Source organism: Semicossyphus pulcher, unplaced genomic scaffold (assembly GCF_022749685.1).
Source record: "Semicossyphus pulcher isolate SPU_LCO1_2020_fin unplaced genomic scaffold, fSemPul1.0.p SCAF_14, whole genome shotgun sequence".
Classification (NCBI taxonomy): domain Eukaryota; kingdom Metazoa; phylum Chordata; class Actinopteri; order Labriformes; family Labridae; genus Semicossyphus; species Semicossyphus pulcher.
This window is the reverse complement of record NW_027211648.1, coordinates 7924237-7939468: the sequence shown is the minus strand read 5'-3', so window position 1 is coordinate 7939468 and position 15232 is coordinate 7924237. Positions and strand designations below refer to the sequence as shown.

At 43.5% G+C, this 15232-nt stretch overlaps 1 protein-coding gene across 2 annotated transcripts in view; it reads left to right on the top strand.

Annotated features, from left to right (window-relative positions):
* dnmt3ab (DNA (cytosine-5-)-methyltransferase 3 alpha b) overlaps window positions 1-15232 on the top strand; it is a 40191-nt gene that overhangs the window by 9884 nt on the left and 15075 nt on the right. Inside the window, exons 4-6 of one of the 2 annotated variants that reach the window (XM_069661186.1) lie at window positions 1148-1499; window positions 7679-7725; window positions 9304-9450. In XM_069661186.1, the coding sequence (XP_069517287.1) occupies window positions 1148-1499; window positions 7679-7725; window positions 9304-9450 (546 nt within the window). The remainder of the gene's footprint in view (window positions 1-1147; window positions 1500-7678; window positions 7726-9303; window positions 9451-15232) is intronic. The other variant, XM_069661187.1, reaches the window with a different exon arrangement.

Here is a 15232-nt window from a genome sequence, read left to right as displayed (position 1 = left end):
TGGAGCCAGTTTTACTTTGTGCTTTCCGATGCAATCTGCTAGAATAAGATCACATTTGACCTTTTAGCTTCTAGCACAGGATCTTGAGTTTGCTAAATATCATCTGCAGCTGTCTCCCGAGGCATTGCTGTCTCTTGCCTTAAATGCACACTGCAGCGCCTATACCTACAGGGGATGAAAGCTGCTCTCATCAGTGTTGACAGTCTGATCTCACAAGACATGCTCCACTTTCTGCTCCCAGTGACCCAGTAATGAGATTGTCTGAGAAAATGTCTTTTTTTTGGTGGCTATTTTTAGGCAGAAGCAGAGACGCATAGATCACGTCTCTTTAAATGTTTGAGTTGAAACATTCCTTTTGTAGTTCTTCCCGAGCGATCGCTGCTTTTTTAGCTCTTAAACCTTAAGAGCTGAAAGTCTGCAGCTGTAGCTTTAGAAGGGGTCAGCTCTCTTTGAATTCACTCCTCTGCAAAGAATGAAATAGTTTAACTGGGCGTTCCAAGCTGGACGGAGTGAAAACGTCTTCACTGTCAAACAGCCAACATTCTTGTCATATTTCCGTGCTGCTGTAATGATGATTGCACGGCTACAGGAAGCTCCGCCGTGTACCTGATGAACCCGAGTGTAATCCTTTCCTCGCTCGCGAGTTAATGGCTGTACAGCAGGTTTACTGGCACGGCTTTGAAGTTTACAACTCTAGTTTTACAGAGCTGAATGGGAAATGCAATAATTCACTGACTAATAAGTGTAGAAGTGGAGCTACGTGTTTGATTGGGTCCAGATGGAGCTGAGGGCTGAAATTAAGCTTATCTTACATGAAATGGATGATTGCTTTAATTCACGTGTACTTTTAAATAACCCATTAAGCCAACAGAGGCAGAAGAGTGCTTATCCTCACTCTGATAGTGCCAGCTGTTTTATTGTTGCTCACTGAGATGACCTTTTTTCAAGCGTGCTGGATGAATTGTTGAATGGTTTTCTTTATCGTACATGCAGCTACAGTATATCCAGAGATATGTCATAACTGCTGACAGGGAAGACGCTGTTTTACACCTTCAGAACATCAAACTGTAACATAATGCCGCAGCAATAATAATCTCCAAAGATGATACATTGCCAGGATGTTAACATCATTCTTTTTCCCCTGCAGGTCGGGAGCTGCGGCTCTCTCAAAGGCAGTGTGAGTGTGGGCAACAGCTACACAGGGCTGGGTAGGCCGTCCATGGCACAGGTCCACAATGGAGACGTGGGCGGGCACAGAGACAGGACGTCCGAAGCCTGCTTCCCCAAACAGGAGAGGAGGGAAGTGGAGAACGGGATCCCCAGAGACCCTTCCTCCTGCCGGGCTGAGGACAGCTCACACGGTCAGAGCCTCAGTTTGCCCCAGGAGAACGGATTCCTGCCAGGCCGCGGCGAGCCGGACTCGGAGAAAGACAAGGACGGGAGTCTGACGCCGCCGCGCAAGAAGCGAGGGAGGCGGAAACTGGAGCGCCCGACGAAATGTGAGTTTTTTTTTTGGCTTCACACTCGGCGCTGCTCGGATATCTTTTGATCTGCTTTCTGTGGATCCGGCAGGGAAAAGTCATGTGCATGTGACGAGTACAAGATGTTGAGTAATGAAGTGTAAATGGATGTCAGACTGAGAGTGGGCTGAAGTGCTGCTGCACAGTGCTGTGAAGGATAGGCACACAATAGATATCAGGGCTGCAGGGATAATAAGACCTCATAGTAATGTTTATAGTGTTAATGTTCCTCTTGTATGTATTGAACTATATCCACATGATTTGAATGTTGCAGTGTGGCTTACCAAATGCTTTAAATATTCACAACCAGTAGATATTTGAATCTGCAGCATTGAAGCATCATGTGACCAAAATGTATATTTTTAAAGAAAAAGGAAGCTGCAGTGAAATAATAATAAGTAAATAGTAATAAATAAAAAAATTCAAGTTTAAATAAGACACAGGAAGTACACCATTTTTTGATTTTCGTTAGGAAGAACAAGCGATTTGAAAAAGAAGTATAATAACATAAATAAACATCAGGGTTAGGGTCGGATATAACATTTGTTAGTGGCATTAATTATGTGAATATGGTTAATAGGGGCACAATATTTTAGAATATATGCAGTATAATTAAAAAACACATTACTTGTTTCTTAAAATAACCACTTTAAAACAATTTGTGCACAATCGTATTCTAATAAATTATTTTAAATTGAGTTTCGGTCCCGCAGAAGTGAACCTGCAGCAGCCACAGAGCAGCAGCAGATAACATTAGCCTATAAAGATGATATAAATCAGGAGGGCTTTGTTTGGAGAGAGTGGTGCTGACAGGTAGTTTTTTAGGCCAAGATGGAGATTAACAATATCACTTAGCCTCCCCCACCGGCCTCCCCACACACTCTCCAGTCCAATCTCTCCCTCTCCCTCTCTCTCCCGGCCACGTGTCTCGATCCTCTCTCGGCCACAGAGACACCGGCTATGACCTTGATGAGGAGTGCAGTAAATAAAGCCAGGAGGAGGAGCCACTCGTCTCCTGGCAACCAGCCTCTGTTGGGAGCTGGCAGGTCTCTGTTGTGGCCGCCTCCCTGTCGGGGGCCGTGCCAGGTGGATGGCGACGTGCCCAGAACTCTTTACAAACTGAGTCTGCACTCGGCTTTCACCTGATCCGTGCTTCGAGGATCTGTTACCTCACTTTGAAGCAGGAATCTGGGATCACACTGTTTGATTTGGGAGTTAATAGCAAAACACAGATTTTTTTTGAAGCAGGTCTGCAGCTCTGCTCCCTTATCTGGTATTACATCCAGGACTGCTCAGCTGAAGTATTACACAGCAGTGAGCACAGAGATCATCATGTGCTCACTTGATGATGATAGAGTCTGTGATGGTTTTTAAAAAATGTTCGAAAGATTGTTTAAATTTCAGGATGTAGAATAAAAGCAAGATGAGGCACGAGAATGTGACTACATGATATTTAAGTTTCTACGGGCCAAAGCAAAACATATGTAATTTTATGTATTTATTTTTAATTAAATGGTACAATGCAAATAAAAATAGTTACAATACACAATAATAATACAATACAAAGCGTTTCGGCCTTTCATCCGCACACAAATGTTTTAGGTCACTGAAAACAGATCTTTTGTAAAACTTTGACCAGGGTGAAAACTTTTAGAAACTCTGTTTCCACGGAGACGTGTACACGGGGTAAATGGCATTTTTGGCTTGTGACGTCCTTATCATGTGTACACATACATGTAAAGTTACTCGTCAACTATACTGGGGTACACACAGGCATGCACTACGGAGGTCGCTGTCTTCCGGTAATAGATTTTTTCAGACTTTTGATTGGCCACGATTTTCGTTTTCACGGACAGGGATTGTTTTTATAACCGTGCTTGTGTGGACGGGGTTTTTTTTTGGAAACAAAGGAAGGATGAACTCCGTTTTGAAAAATACATTAGACGTGGCCTAATGTGCTGAAAAGAGTTTGTAACTGTTCTAACTGTCCACTCCTGTACCTAGTGGTGCGATTTTGACTCAACGCGTCACTACTTCATGAACTGTGGTGGCACTTAGGACATGAAGGAGCACGTGAACAGAAAGGAATTAGCTGAAGAAGTTAATCAGATATAGTGTATATATGATTGCTTGCAATATATCATTATCACAGAATCGCAGTATCGTGATATTATCTTTATCACGGGCCACGCATCGTGTGTCGTCTTGCATCGTATCATGAGTTACCCAGGGATTCCCACCCCTAGTTACACCCCAATATAGCTAATCAATATATACAAATATGGCCCAATTTTAAAAAGGGTACTTAGCCTTTAAACATGACCATATAAAGAGAAGACATTACACAAATGACACTTTATCATCTGCTCTGCAGTATGTTGAAACTCGTTTAATAAACGCTGTGCAGTAGAAAAAGATGTGAGCTGCAGACGTGTGAGGTCATATGAGTGTATAGTGAAACATATGGTGAGATAGGTTCATAAAATTTCTGGAACACAATAGTTAGACCAGGACCACGTTCACATATTGAAGGGGCCTTTAGTAAGAGGATAGAGTCGTAGCTTCACTGCTAATTTGTTAGCGAACAGTACACACAGTCTACAGTGGGACATAAGCAGTGCAGTTGGCCCTCGACTAGCCTCTTGCTGAGACTCCCACATATATAACACAAGCTCAACAAACTAGGAGAAAACATTTCGAAACATGCACTTTAACTCTGGCAGTCTCCCACTATCCCACACAAATCACTGTCACAAGCAGACGGAGTGACTGACAGGCTTCACAGCATCCAAGCTAATCTAACCTTCCCAGCTCTAAAGCAGAAACCACAGGGGCAGTCAGAACATATAACTCTTAACTTGTCACCTAGTTTTTAAAAAAAGGATGTTTTAAAGTGTCGGTTAAACCTTTTGTGCAGAAGGTCCTCTCAACAGGAAGTACTGTTCTCATAGTTTCAATTGAAGCAACAAACGGCAGAATGCCTCGACTGAAAGAGGAACCAAGTAGTCAGCACAAGCAGTGTTAGCCACAAACTGAAAAGAGGCGTACGGAAATTCTGATAAGAGGTCTGTGCGGGGTCCGCAGGCCCCTCAAGACCTGTAGCAGATGTTAGTGACACACTTTGTTCTCCTTTCAAGGCTGCGGGCGGGTTACTGCAGTCACGTTTTAATGTGTGAACTCGGAGCAGGACGGAGAGTTTGTTGTGTGAAAGCTGCACACTCGTCTAGTGTCAGTTTGTTAGTAATATCTGATGCTTAAACACACTGAAACAAGTAAATCAAACTTATATTTTAAGGAGGATTAAGAAAGTAAAAGGCAGATGCAAGTTAGTGAGCAGGCTTGTTGCAAAGGATTGTGGGAGAAGGCAACTGATAAGGAGAAAGAATGGGTATGTGCAATGTTGCCCCTGCAGGGTGTCCTGATTTACCTTAAATAGCAAATCTAACTGTGACTTAACTATAAATGTAGCACTCTGGTTAGGAAAGTGTTGTTATATTCATGTCAGAGAGGAGAGTCCTTGGTGTGGGGCAGCGTGGTGGATCGATAGCCAGCCAAACAGGGTTTCTGTTATCCATCTGGAGGGCACAGGAAGGATTTGAGCTCCGGCTGGAGGGGAACTGAGCTCTAGCAATACGAGAGCTGGATCCCGCTCAAACTGGCAACATATACTCTCTGAGGGCAACATTAGCCAGCTCCCCTCACAAACTCAGTGACCTTGGCGGTCCGCAGCGCCTCGCCGATTTGTTATATAGTCACTTATTCTCGATGAGGACGAGGAGACCTCACCAGGAGACACGGATGGAAAAAAAAGAGCAAAGGGGGAGGGAGGGACAGGGGGCTCTGCTACACATGGAACCAACTTGAAGAGGCTGCTAAGAGAGCGGACTATTGTTTGGACAGGTCTTTAGGGTACTTCACTGACAAGCTAGCGTTGGCTGTGCAGAAAACATGCCGTCAAAAGTTGTCCTTAGCCTCTCAGGGCTCAAGTGTTATGATAGTGTTTGGGCTGCGACTCAGCAGATAGCCATGTTTACTCAGGCCGTGCCATCGTGCTAATTTAGGGAGCAGCTGCCTGAATGATGTATTTACTCCGCTGGTGTCACATCGCAAAGCCTGGACCCTTTTGGAAACACACTGAAATCATTGTGATAGTAATACAAGAGGAGCCGGTTCAAGCTTCTGTGATGAAGCTGATTTTGGCTTCTTTATCTATTTTTCTGCCGCTGCTGGTGAAGAAAAAACCTTTCAGGAATCACGGATCCTGACTGCCGTCCTAGTGTTTCAGTTGGGTGGTGTCCATGCTCCCTGGCTAACCCCTCGCTGCTCTGCTGAACACAGGAAAACAATGTTGTTGAAGAATGAATAACATGCCCTTGTTGTTGTGGACCTCCAGATCTTAAATCATGGCCAAGCTAAGGGGAAATCCCAACTGGAGCTTTTATTGTGTTTAAGTTATTTTTATTAGACTGCGGTTTCAGCGCCTGTTTCAACAACATATTTTCTCTGCTATTTTCTTGACCAACTTTACCCTGCTGCTGCATCTCTCACTTCTGGTTTTGCAACTTCCTCTGCATATTAAGTACCAGCTTTTCTTTTCTCTGAAAGGTATTTGTCTTTCTAAGAAACTGCTGATGGTAATCCAGAGGTTTGAATTCATACATCAGTGTTGGAATACGTACTACAAAGCAGCAATAGTGCAATGTCAAGATACAGAAACACGTAAAAAATTAACATGTGTGGAGCATATTAATGCTGTAAAAGGTCACGGTGAAACACCCATAACATCACATCATATTTTACAATCTGATCATAATTTTTCACATAAAATCCAAATCTGCTAATTAAATACAGAGCTGACTATAAAACAGCAGCTGTCAAATATGCTGCATGTCCTAAAAGTATAAATGCAGCAGGAAATGGTCACTTTATTTTAAATACAACAACTGTAAGGGCCTGTGTCCACTAACGGCATTTTTCCATTTTCTTTACAAAACCACTGCAGTTCAGGGCCCTTGGCGCAAAAAACGCCCTTGTCACGTTTTTTTGTCGCTGCACTCACAGCGCAATTAAAAATAGTTCCCCGCTGCACTCATCTTGTCAATTCTCCCTCACCGACCAATTAAAATGAAGAAGAAGGGACTTCAGATATCAACTTTGTCAACTAATCCTTTCTTTTTATCGAGGGTACAATTTGCAGGTCAGGAGCTGATGCTAACACCAGGACGATTCCTTTCCACTGTTTTCATGTTTCTATGTCAAACTTCATTGAATTAAAGCAAATATTAAGCATACAGATCAATTAAAAACGGACTTAACGGTCACCACCAAGGGAAGCGGAAAGGCCGCTAGAAAACTTTCGTAACCTAGCAACAGTAAGCGCCGGCGGGAAGCGCTCTGAAATTGAGGTCGTAACCGCTGCCAGTGCAAAAAGCGGCATCGGTGGGCACAGGCCCTAATGATGCCATACTACTTCATAACATCCTTTGTTATTGGTCTGTGTTACATAGAGAACATGAGTACATTTGCATTGAGTAATTTGCTTACCCTTATTAACAATTTTCAACGGACAAAAACCAACAGCGAGAAAACACTCATGTTTAGATCTAGTTGAGGTTTTGGAGTTTGGCAGGAAGATTATACACGACCTCAGAACCACAGTCGAGTGAGGCGGTGTGTTGTTGCCTTCACGGCTCAGTGTCAGCGGCGTGGGAGGGGCAATGGTAATAGCAACCAGCTGTGCGTCTCATGAAGGGGGGATATAAGGTCAGAAGTGTGACATTTGCCAAAGTAAACCTGGCCTCTATCCACTCTCATCATAACCTGGGCAGCCGCTCCAAACTCTCTGGGAAGCATCAGTCCCTCATATGGCACCTGAGCGCACACGCTGCTTCGAACCCCTATGAATTTAAACACCAGCACGCGTCGGAAGTTTCCTCAATCCAATATCTCTCCATGATTTTATTAATTTGCTCAAACACATTGTTAATTGGATGATGTGAAGGGTAAGCTTATTTTAGGTTAATAATAGCGTCATGTGTTTTATTGATTAATGCGAGGCCACCTTATTTTAACACAGATATGAAGATAACCTATGCGGTCAATTTCCAGTCACATATTAATGATTCAGGCCATCCATTGTGTCGCTGTCTTCTCTCTAGATGTGGAGCACAAGGAGGAGGACGGGGTTGATGCAGTCAAGACCGAGGTAAGATTTCCCCTTCATTGAGTCTTTGTTCTCAGGCTGACGTAACTCTTGAGGTGTCTTTCACTCTTGCCCGGGCTTTAGCTTCCTTTTTTTGGGGTGAATTACCTTTCCTGTCACAAACCCTGGTTCCTCTGCTTGCCAGCGTTTTAGAAGATTGTGGTGCAGCTCGAACAGAAGCTTATTTTCTTAACTTGAAAAAGGGCAGATTTAGTAGAAATACTGAATAGAACTGGATTCTGCACCTGACCCCTACACTGGTATGTTTTGAAAACATCATTCCAACCAGCTATTTTTTCTTTATTTCTTACTCCTGATTACAGGACAGTTTGACAGTTGTGTGCTTGACATTGGGAGATTTGTTGTTGTTGCTTTTCATGACTGTAGCAGGGTAAGAATTGTTTAACATTTTAGGAAGCAATGCTGTTTTCTTGCTAAGAGTCAGATGAAATGATTTATAGGTATATGTGAAGCTACAGCCAGCAGCCATTAGCTTAGCTTAGCATAGAGACTGGAAGCATGGAAAACCTCAGCTTGGTTTAGTCCAAAGATAGGTCGGTGAGCTGCTTAAAAATAGTAGTTTGACATTCTGGGAAAATACACTTCCTTGTTTTATGAAGAGAATTTTCTTTCCTATGTTCTATCTTTGATATGTGCATCTTGTATGTGTAGCTGCTTCCTGTTAGCTTAGCTTAAAATAAAGACTGGAAATGTAAAGAAACGGCTGGCCTGGCTCTGTCAAACGATACCCAAATGATAAAATTAAATGTTTTATTTCTCTTGTTTAATATGTCCACAATTTATACAGAGAAATTAGCATATGAGGTGATAGTATATGCTAGACTGTTTCTTGGCTGGGACCAGTAACTTAGTAAGTAGCTGTTTTGGGGTTTTTGTATGGAAAAAACAAACAGTTTATGACATGATAATTTGTGAGTTACTTGTGGACTGATTTTGGTATCTTTGCATTGCCCAGGCTAGCTGTTTCCCCCTGTTTCCAGTCTTTAGGCTAAGCTAGGCTAATCAGCTGCTGGCTCCAGCTTCTTATTAAACAAATAGATTTTAAATTACTATAGATCTTCTCCTCTAACTTTCACCAAGACAGAAATATTCTTTTTCCAACTATTCTCCTACAACTCTTTGACCACAGCTTGCACTGAAAGTTAACTGCCTGCACTTTTACTTCACTAGAAGGTTTGCATAGTTATCAAAGTTCTCTTGACTTCAGACTTGTGAAAGAAATGGTACCTAATGGTGTATAGATTTGAAGTATCAAATACACTTGGGAGCTCCTTGTATCAGTTGGTTCTGGTGACCTTGAGACTGTTGCGGGGGAGTTGTGATGTGCCTTTTACTTGTTGCTGCCTGACCAATCACAAGCTGATAGCACCATTCAGAACACGAACATGAGTCTTTGGAGATGTAGACAACCCCATCGCGTTAACTGCCAATTACACGCTTGTTATCTTGAGTCTGTCTCACAGGCCCTGGTGGCAGATCGGATGCACAGATTTACTGCAGAGACTCTAAAAGAAAGAAACCAGTAGCTAACTTTTTTTTGTTTTTTAACGTCTTAAACAGGGAGGTCGAGGCAGGATGCGAGGGGGAGTTGGTTGGGAGATCAGCCTTCGTCAGAGGCCCGTGCCCAGAATAACCTTCCAGGCTGGTGACCCTTATTACATTAACAAGCGGACCAGAGAGGAGTGGCTGACCAAGTGGAAGATGGAGGTGAGTACCCCAGCTCTGTCCCAGCCTCCGTAGATGACAGGGTGAGCGACAGGCGTGGACCAAAAAGCTGCCAGGGTCAAAGATAGGGCTTGTGGTGTGTTCACATCCAAGTGTATTTGATGGGTCATTTGATATCTCATGACGGTACCATTTATTTCAGTGGATTTCCGGGGGCTGTTGGCTCGGGCAGCTCCAGCATTTCCTGACTTTGTTCTTGTCTATTGTATTAGCAGAGCGGAAATCACAAGCAGCTGCGATGATCACATCTGTTTGATGCCTTTACATGATTCATGCTTCCTGGATGAAAATAGTGGTGTAAGAAACTTGAGACTTTTAATTTGAAAAACTTAACAAGGAAGTCTCTCTACGGAAAAAAATGTTCCTGTTAATTTACAAATTCCACAGATTTTTGTTGGCATTCAGATTGAGAACAGTCCCGTATTAAGGAATAAAACTCAAAGGCCTGTGTTGCTTCGGGTATTGGTGAGACGATGAAATCCAGGAAGCTTGATGTGCTTCATGGCTTTGATGGCTTATCAGATGCCAAAACATTGCACAGCGGTTTCAAATTGGATGAGCGGGGATTTTGCCCCTCGGAAAAATTACCATAGTGAAAGTAATTTCATTGTGCGTAACAATTGAGCTCTGTTAAGGAGAAATACATTCATTGGGACTATTTCTTCGCTGGAAATAAGAAAATAAAACTTTCCATGTTCTCACCACAGGTTCCATTAGGTAACTGTTGTGAGCTTTCGATGTGATCTCACAAATGAACCTATTGTTGAGATTGTTTTGTTTCCAAGGTGAAGAACAAACTTCTCGTTTCTTCTTTAAAGCCAACATGGACGAGAAATCCTCAAATTGTTGAGAAAATTTAAACATTTCAAATTCTACGACAGCTGAGCAAACTCCATCTGCCCGTGAGGATAATGTGATTCAATGAAAAGCCTTAAAACCGCTGCTTAAGAACGGCGCTTTGTCAACAAACTGGTATTATTTTCTGGATTTAAATTGGTCAAACAGCCGCCGCGGTAACTGATCCAACATCTGAGAATTAACAGAAGCTCCTAATGCACCAAGATGTTCAATCTTCTTAATATGAAGTTCCCCACATTGCTCATTACTTAGCCATGTTAAATATGACTCAGGGTAGTAATGTGATGTAGTGCAACCACATCTGTTACATAATGAGGAGTCTCCGTAGTATCAACATGGGGTCTTCCATTTCTTCTGCCTCCCCGCCCTCCCCCTCCCTCCTCTGCTCGCCTCTGGAGAAGCCTCGGAGAGCGGCCATAAAAATGTCTCCAGGGAGGAAATATTGCCAAATTAGCAGGACATGCCGGGGTCCCGCAAGTGAAATGTCGTAAAATACATGGCAAGTAGGCAGCTCACGTTTTCAAAAACAGAGGTGGATTTTCTTGAACAAGTAGCTCTACAAGGCTGAGGTTTAAGGGGATTTGCGAGATGCAAATTTTGAGCGTGCCTGTTTTCCCCCTCTTTTCTCATCTGGCTTATTGAAAGCTTTGATCTAATTTGCACAAAGAGTAATTTGTTCTGGCAACAAAGCCCTTTTTCTGAGGAGTAATATGATGCACAGCCTTTAGTTATGGTCCTGCTCTTGACACGGAGCCTCTTGCTGTTGCATGTTTCTGCAGCAGGGAGGACATGGTGGCTGAAAGGGTTACTGCCGTCTTGCACTTTCTGCTGGATCTCTTTTTTTTTTTTTTCACGTGCCTTGTGTTACAGTGGACTTCTCCGTCTCTCCCTCTCTGTTTCCCTCCCCCATTCTTTCTCCTGACCCCTCCCCCCAGCTATGGAAATGAACTCTGTGCTATGGATATGAGGGTGAAGATGAGGTTTGCAGCAAATTTCCAGTCCTGCTTGCAAGACAGCCTCTTGGCTCGCTGCCAACATTTTGCAAGTCCTCTCTAGCCAACCAGAATTCCTGTCGGCAATCACCTGACCCTGAATTCCCAGACAAAGAAATGTTCATGCTTTCTTTTTTTAAGCGATCTCTTCTACCCTGAGAGTGGGGGTGAAAAAAACTCAAGCCCCACACTGGATTATGAGGGTTGCGCGCTGGTGTGTATGGGTATGTGCACTGCATTGTTTGTTTGATAACACGGGGGGATTGTGTGCATGTTTGATTAGCCTGCTTACAGCGAGGGGAATATGCTGACTTCAGGTATTTCCACGAGAGTTGTCGTAAACCATCTGCTCTGCACGGCTTAAAGGGAAACCGTCTCTTTAAAAAAAAAGGAAGAGCGAGCAGGCTTTAGCCGTGTTTGGGGGGAAAAAAAGTTGCTTGCATGAAAAAAGTTTCTCCCGTGGGGTGAATATGTGCTGAAACTATTTCCTGCTTCATGGCAGCGCCTAGAAATGTCACAGTAGCAGAATGTTTTTTAGGTCAGATATATTTACCTTGAAAATGTTGCTGTGTTTTGGGAGCCACCATGATATCACCTTACATAACATTCAACTGGGAAAAAGGTGAAGTTGTTGTGTAGGCCTCAAATCCCTTTCCTTCCTATCATTGTGCACTTTGATCTGTTTTCCTCAGGACGTAGATTTACTATGAGAAGAGTAATTTGATTACTTTGAAAGATTTTAAAGGGCTTTGGAGTCAGACGAGCGGCTCCTCAGGGAGCTTTTTTAACAACTCCACTTGTGGATTCATGAGGAATTCTGTTTATGTATTCATGGCTGACTCTGTAATATTCCTAATTATCTCCTAAAAGGGCGCAATACAATGAGAACCAGATGGCCTATTTTGTTGTGACCCGCCCAAGGCCACTCATGAAAAATCAGGCTAATGAATGCAGTAGCCACATTGATGCACAACAGAACTGTGCATTTTCAGACATTAATACCCCTTTAAGCGCAGCCTCTGCATCTTAACTTAAACACACCTGTTGTGACTTAAGTTTTTATTTCTATTTCTTAGCATCCTGCTAAGAAGATTAGCTTACATCTGTGCACTGAAGACACATCTCACTGTATTAACCATCAAACAATCAAATACAAAACAGTCCCTGCTGTGGCTCTCCTGCCTGTCGCGCATGAGAGACTACTGCATTCAAAGGTCAAACTCTTTTGTGTTGCTTCAAAGGCTCGCTGTCACGTTGTGTGAAGAAGTAATGTTCAGTGACAGTTTATTTCATCTAACTTTTAATCACGTTCTGCAGGATGCTTGTTTGTTTTGATGCGTTTGCACCCTGAATTATGCTTGAGCGTCTCTTTTTCTTACATGTTTGTGATACTCTGCGTCCCCGTTTTCCGTGTGAGATTTCAGGGTGGATGCACAGCGCTTTACATCTCTACGGCTGCACGTTTGACTCTTGGAGAGTGAGAAATTTTCCTCATAAAGTTAACAGCCTTATAATAGGCTGTTGTTGTCTTGTAAATAAATGGAGCTTACGCAGTAAACGTGACCTTTTTGTTAACAACCGCAGCCCAGATTAGATACTAAAGTATCATCTGCACACCCCAGAGACCAATATCTCTTCTCTTTTTTCTGCTACGCGATGCACTCCGTCACCCCTGGAGCCCTCAGGGTATCATGCTGCACGGACCTCTTAGTCAGATTATCCCTTATTGTGCACCCAAAGTGTCTCTGCGCTCTGCCAGATAGGGCTTCTGTTTTCACTCTACCCTTGTAAAATATATACGATTACTGTTTGCGCTGCAACTCATGTTATGTTATATATAAGATGGAGAGAAAGTGTTTTCACTGTGAGGTTGTTTAAACACATTTGCTGCCCTGTGTTTATACATCTACAGTATGTCTGCTGTCATTTTTGGTATTTGTCTTCAGCGTGGCGTGACAGCGGATATAAGTGGTGGTATTTCTGAGCTGTCAGTGACGGGCAGGCGTGCGTAAATGATAAAGACCGCATTGTGTCTCTGCTACCTCCTTTTGCTATTTTCCCCTTTAGACTCAGAGGGCCTGTCTTGCTGGCGGAGCTGCACACACACTGTGAGGCCCCCAAAAGGGGGGCATTTACAACTGGGAAGAAGTCCAGAGACAAATATCTGGTTCTTATAGCCACTGTACTTTCTCGCCTTCCCCCACTGGCATTCTCGGCGTCACTTTCTCATTGGCTCAGAGGAGAAGGAACCCAGCGACAGACCGACCCTAAACACAGCCAAACGAGCAGACTAACAGCAGCTCAGCCATTTAATTGCCATTTACAGCTCTCCCAGTATACCTGTGATTACTGGTCACCAGAGATTAAGCCACTCACTCTGGAGCAAACTTGAAATCTTGCTTTGCAGCTATGCTCAGTCAGCCTTTTTCTCCCCAAGTGCTCTCCTCATTTTCCTATATGATTATAGATTGGTTCTCATTTAGCAGTCTAATTGACATTTGTTAGTTTTTGCAGTTTACCATCTGGAACCACACTTCCAAGCAGGCTGTCGAACACTAACTCCAATGTGCCGGCGCCGGAGCCAAGAGGCCTAACACATATGGCCGAGGGCTTTGAACCATCCATCCAGCACTACAGTGCAGATATTTATAAACCACAGCAGAGCCTCTTGATTGAAGAGCACATGTTTCTACTCTTCAGCGCTGAAACCCCTCCCCATGCCGTCTAGGCACCACCTCCCCTTAAAGGCGCTATTGTTTACGAGTCACACTGGGAGAGAGGACGGAGGGTTGTGCTATACTCTCTCCCAGTCTCTCTCCTTCTTGCCCTTTTTTCCCTCCTCTTCCCACACACCCCGTCCACCTCTGGACATTTACAGCGTGTGTGAGAGACCTGAGAACTTGAGAAAGGCTCGAGGAAAGTAAGCACAGCTGTGCAGCAGTGCTCTCACATGGAGCCTATAGTATGACTCACACGTGTTTACATATGGGACTGCAGATATGTTTTCTGTGAGTGTGTGCGTGTTTTGAAGAGGAGGAGAAGAAAGTGAACATGTGTGTGCATGTGAGTCCTACCGTTGGTGCGTTTGAGAGAGAGAGACATCAGAATGAGCGCAGCTGTTGGGGATTTACTGAGAGAGGCTTTAGTCCCGGCTGCGTCTCGTCCTCTCTGATCGACCTAGCGGTTCAGTGTCAGGTACCATAAACCCAGTGAACTCTCAGCAGCAGCGCCGGACACGAGAGAGTTACTGTATACCGTGCTGTTGATGAATGGGCCTCACAGTCAGAGATAAAGCTATGTTTACAAGGGCGGTCAGGATCCCACAATCAAGTTTCTGCACTGACACAGCCGTGACATTGTGCACAATTTAGCTTAATGGCTATATATGTCTCAGTCGCCATGCATACTGTAATAAGATTATATATTGCATGCTGCATGGCTTCAGGCAGAATATATGATTTCATGCATTTGACTACAGTTCAGTCACTAGTGTAATAGACAAGTATGTTCCTACATGCTTTTCTTTATAAAGCTGCATTAATCAATATCTTTCAATTAACAATGCGTCTATTTATAGTGTGAAAGGTCATAGTTACAAAGCCATAGAGAATTAGCGCTTGTCTCTCTGTTTGCAGCAACCATCAGCTGTGTTTTGATTTTAAAGCCGCAACATGATGGTTTTGGTTCACTCTCACCAGCGTTTTTTATCCAGCCAGAGAAGGCAGCCGGAAAAAAAGAGAAAACTCCACCCACACATGTATGTCACTGTATGTAAGAAGAGGACACAGCCACAGTGATGTCACCCTTTGGTTTGTGCTCTCATGCTTTAAGCCTCAAATTTTGAATTTTGGCTGTTTGCATTTGGAGTAGAAAGTGAAGCCGGGGAGGTTAGCAAGCGCTAATTTATCAGATAA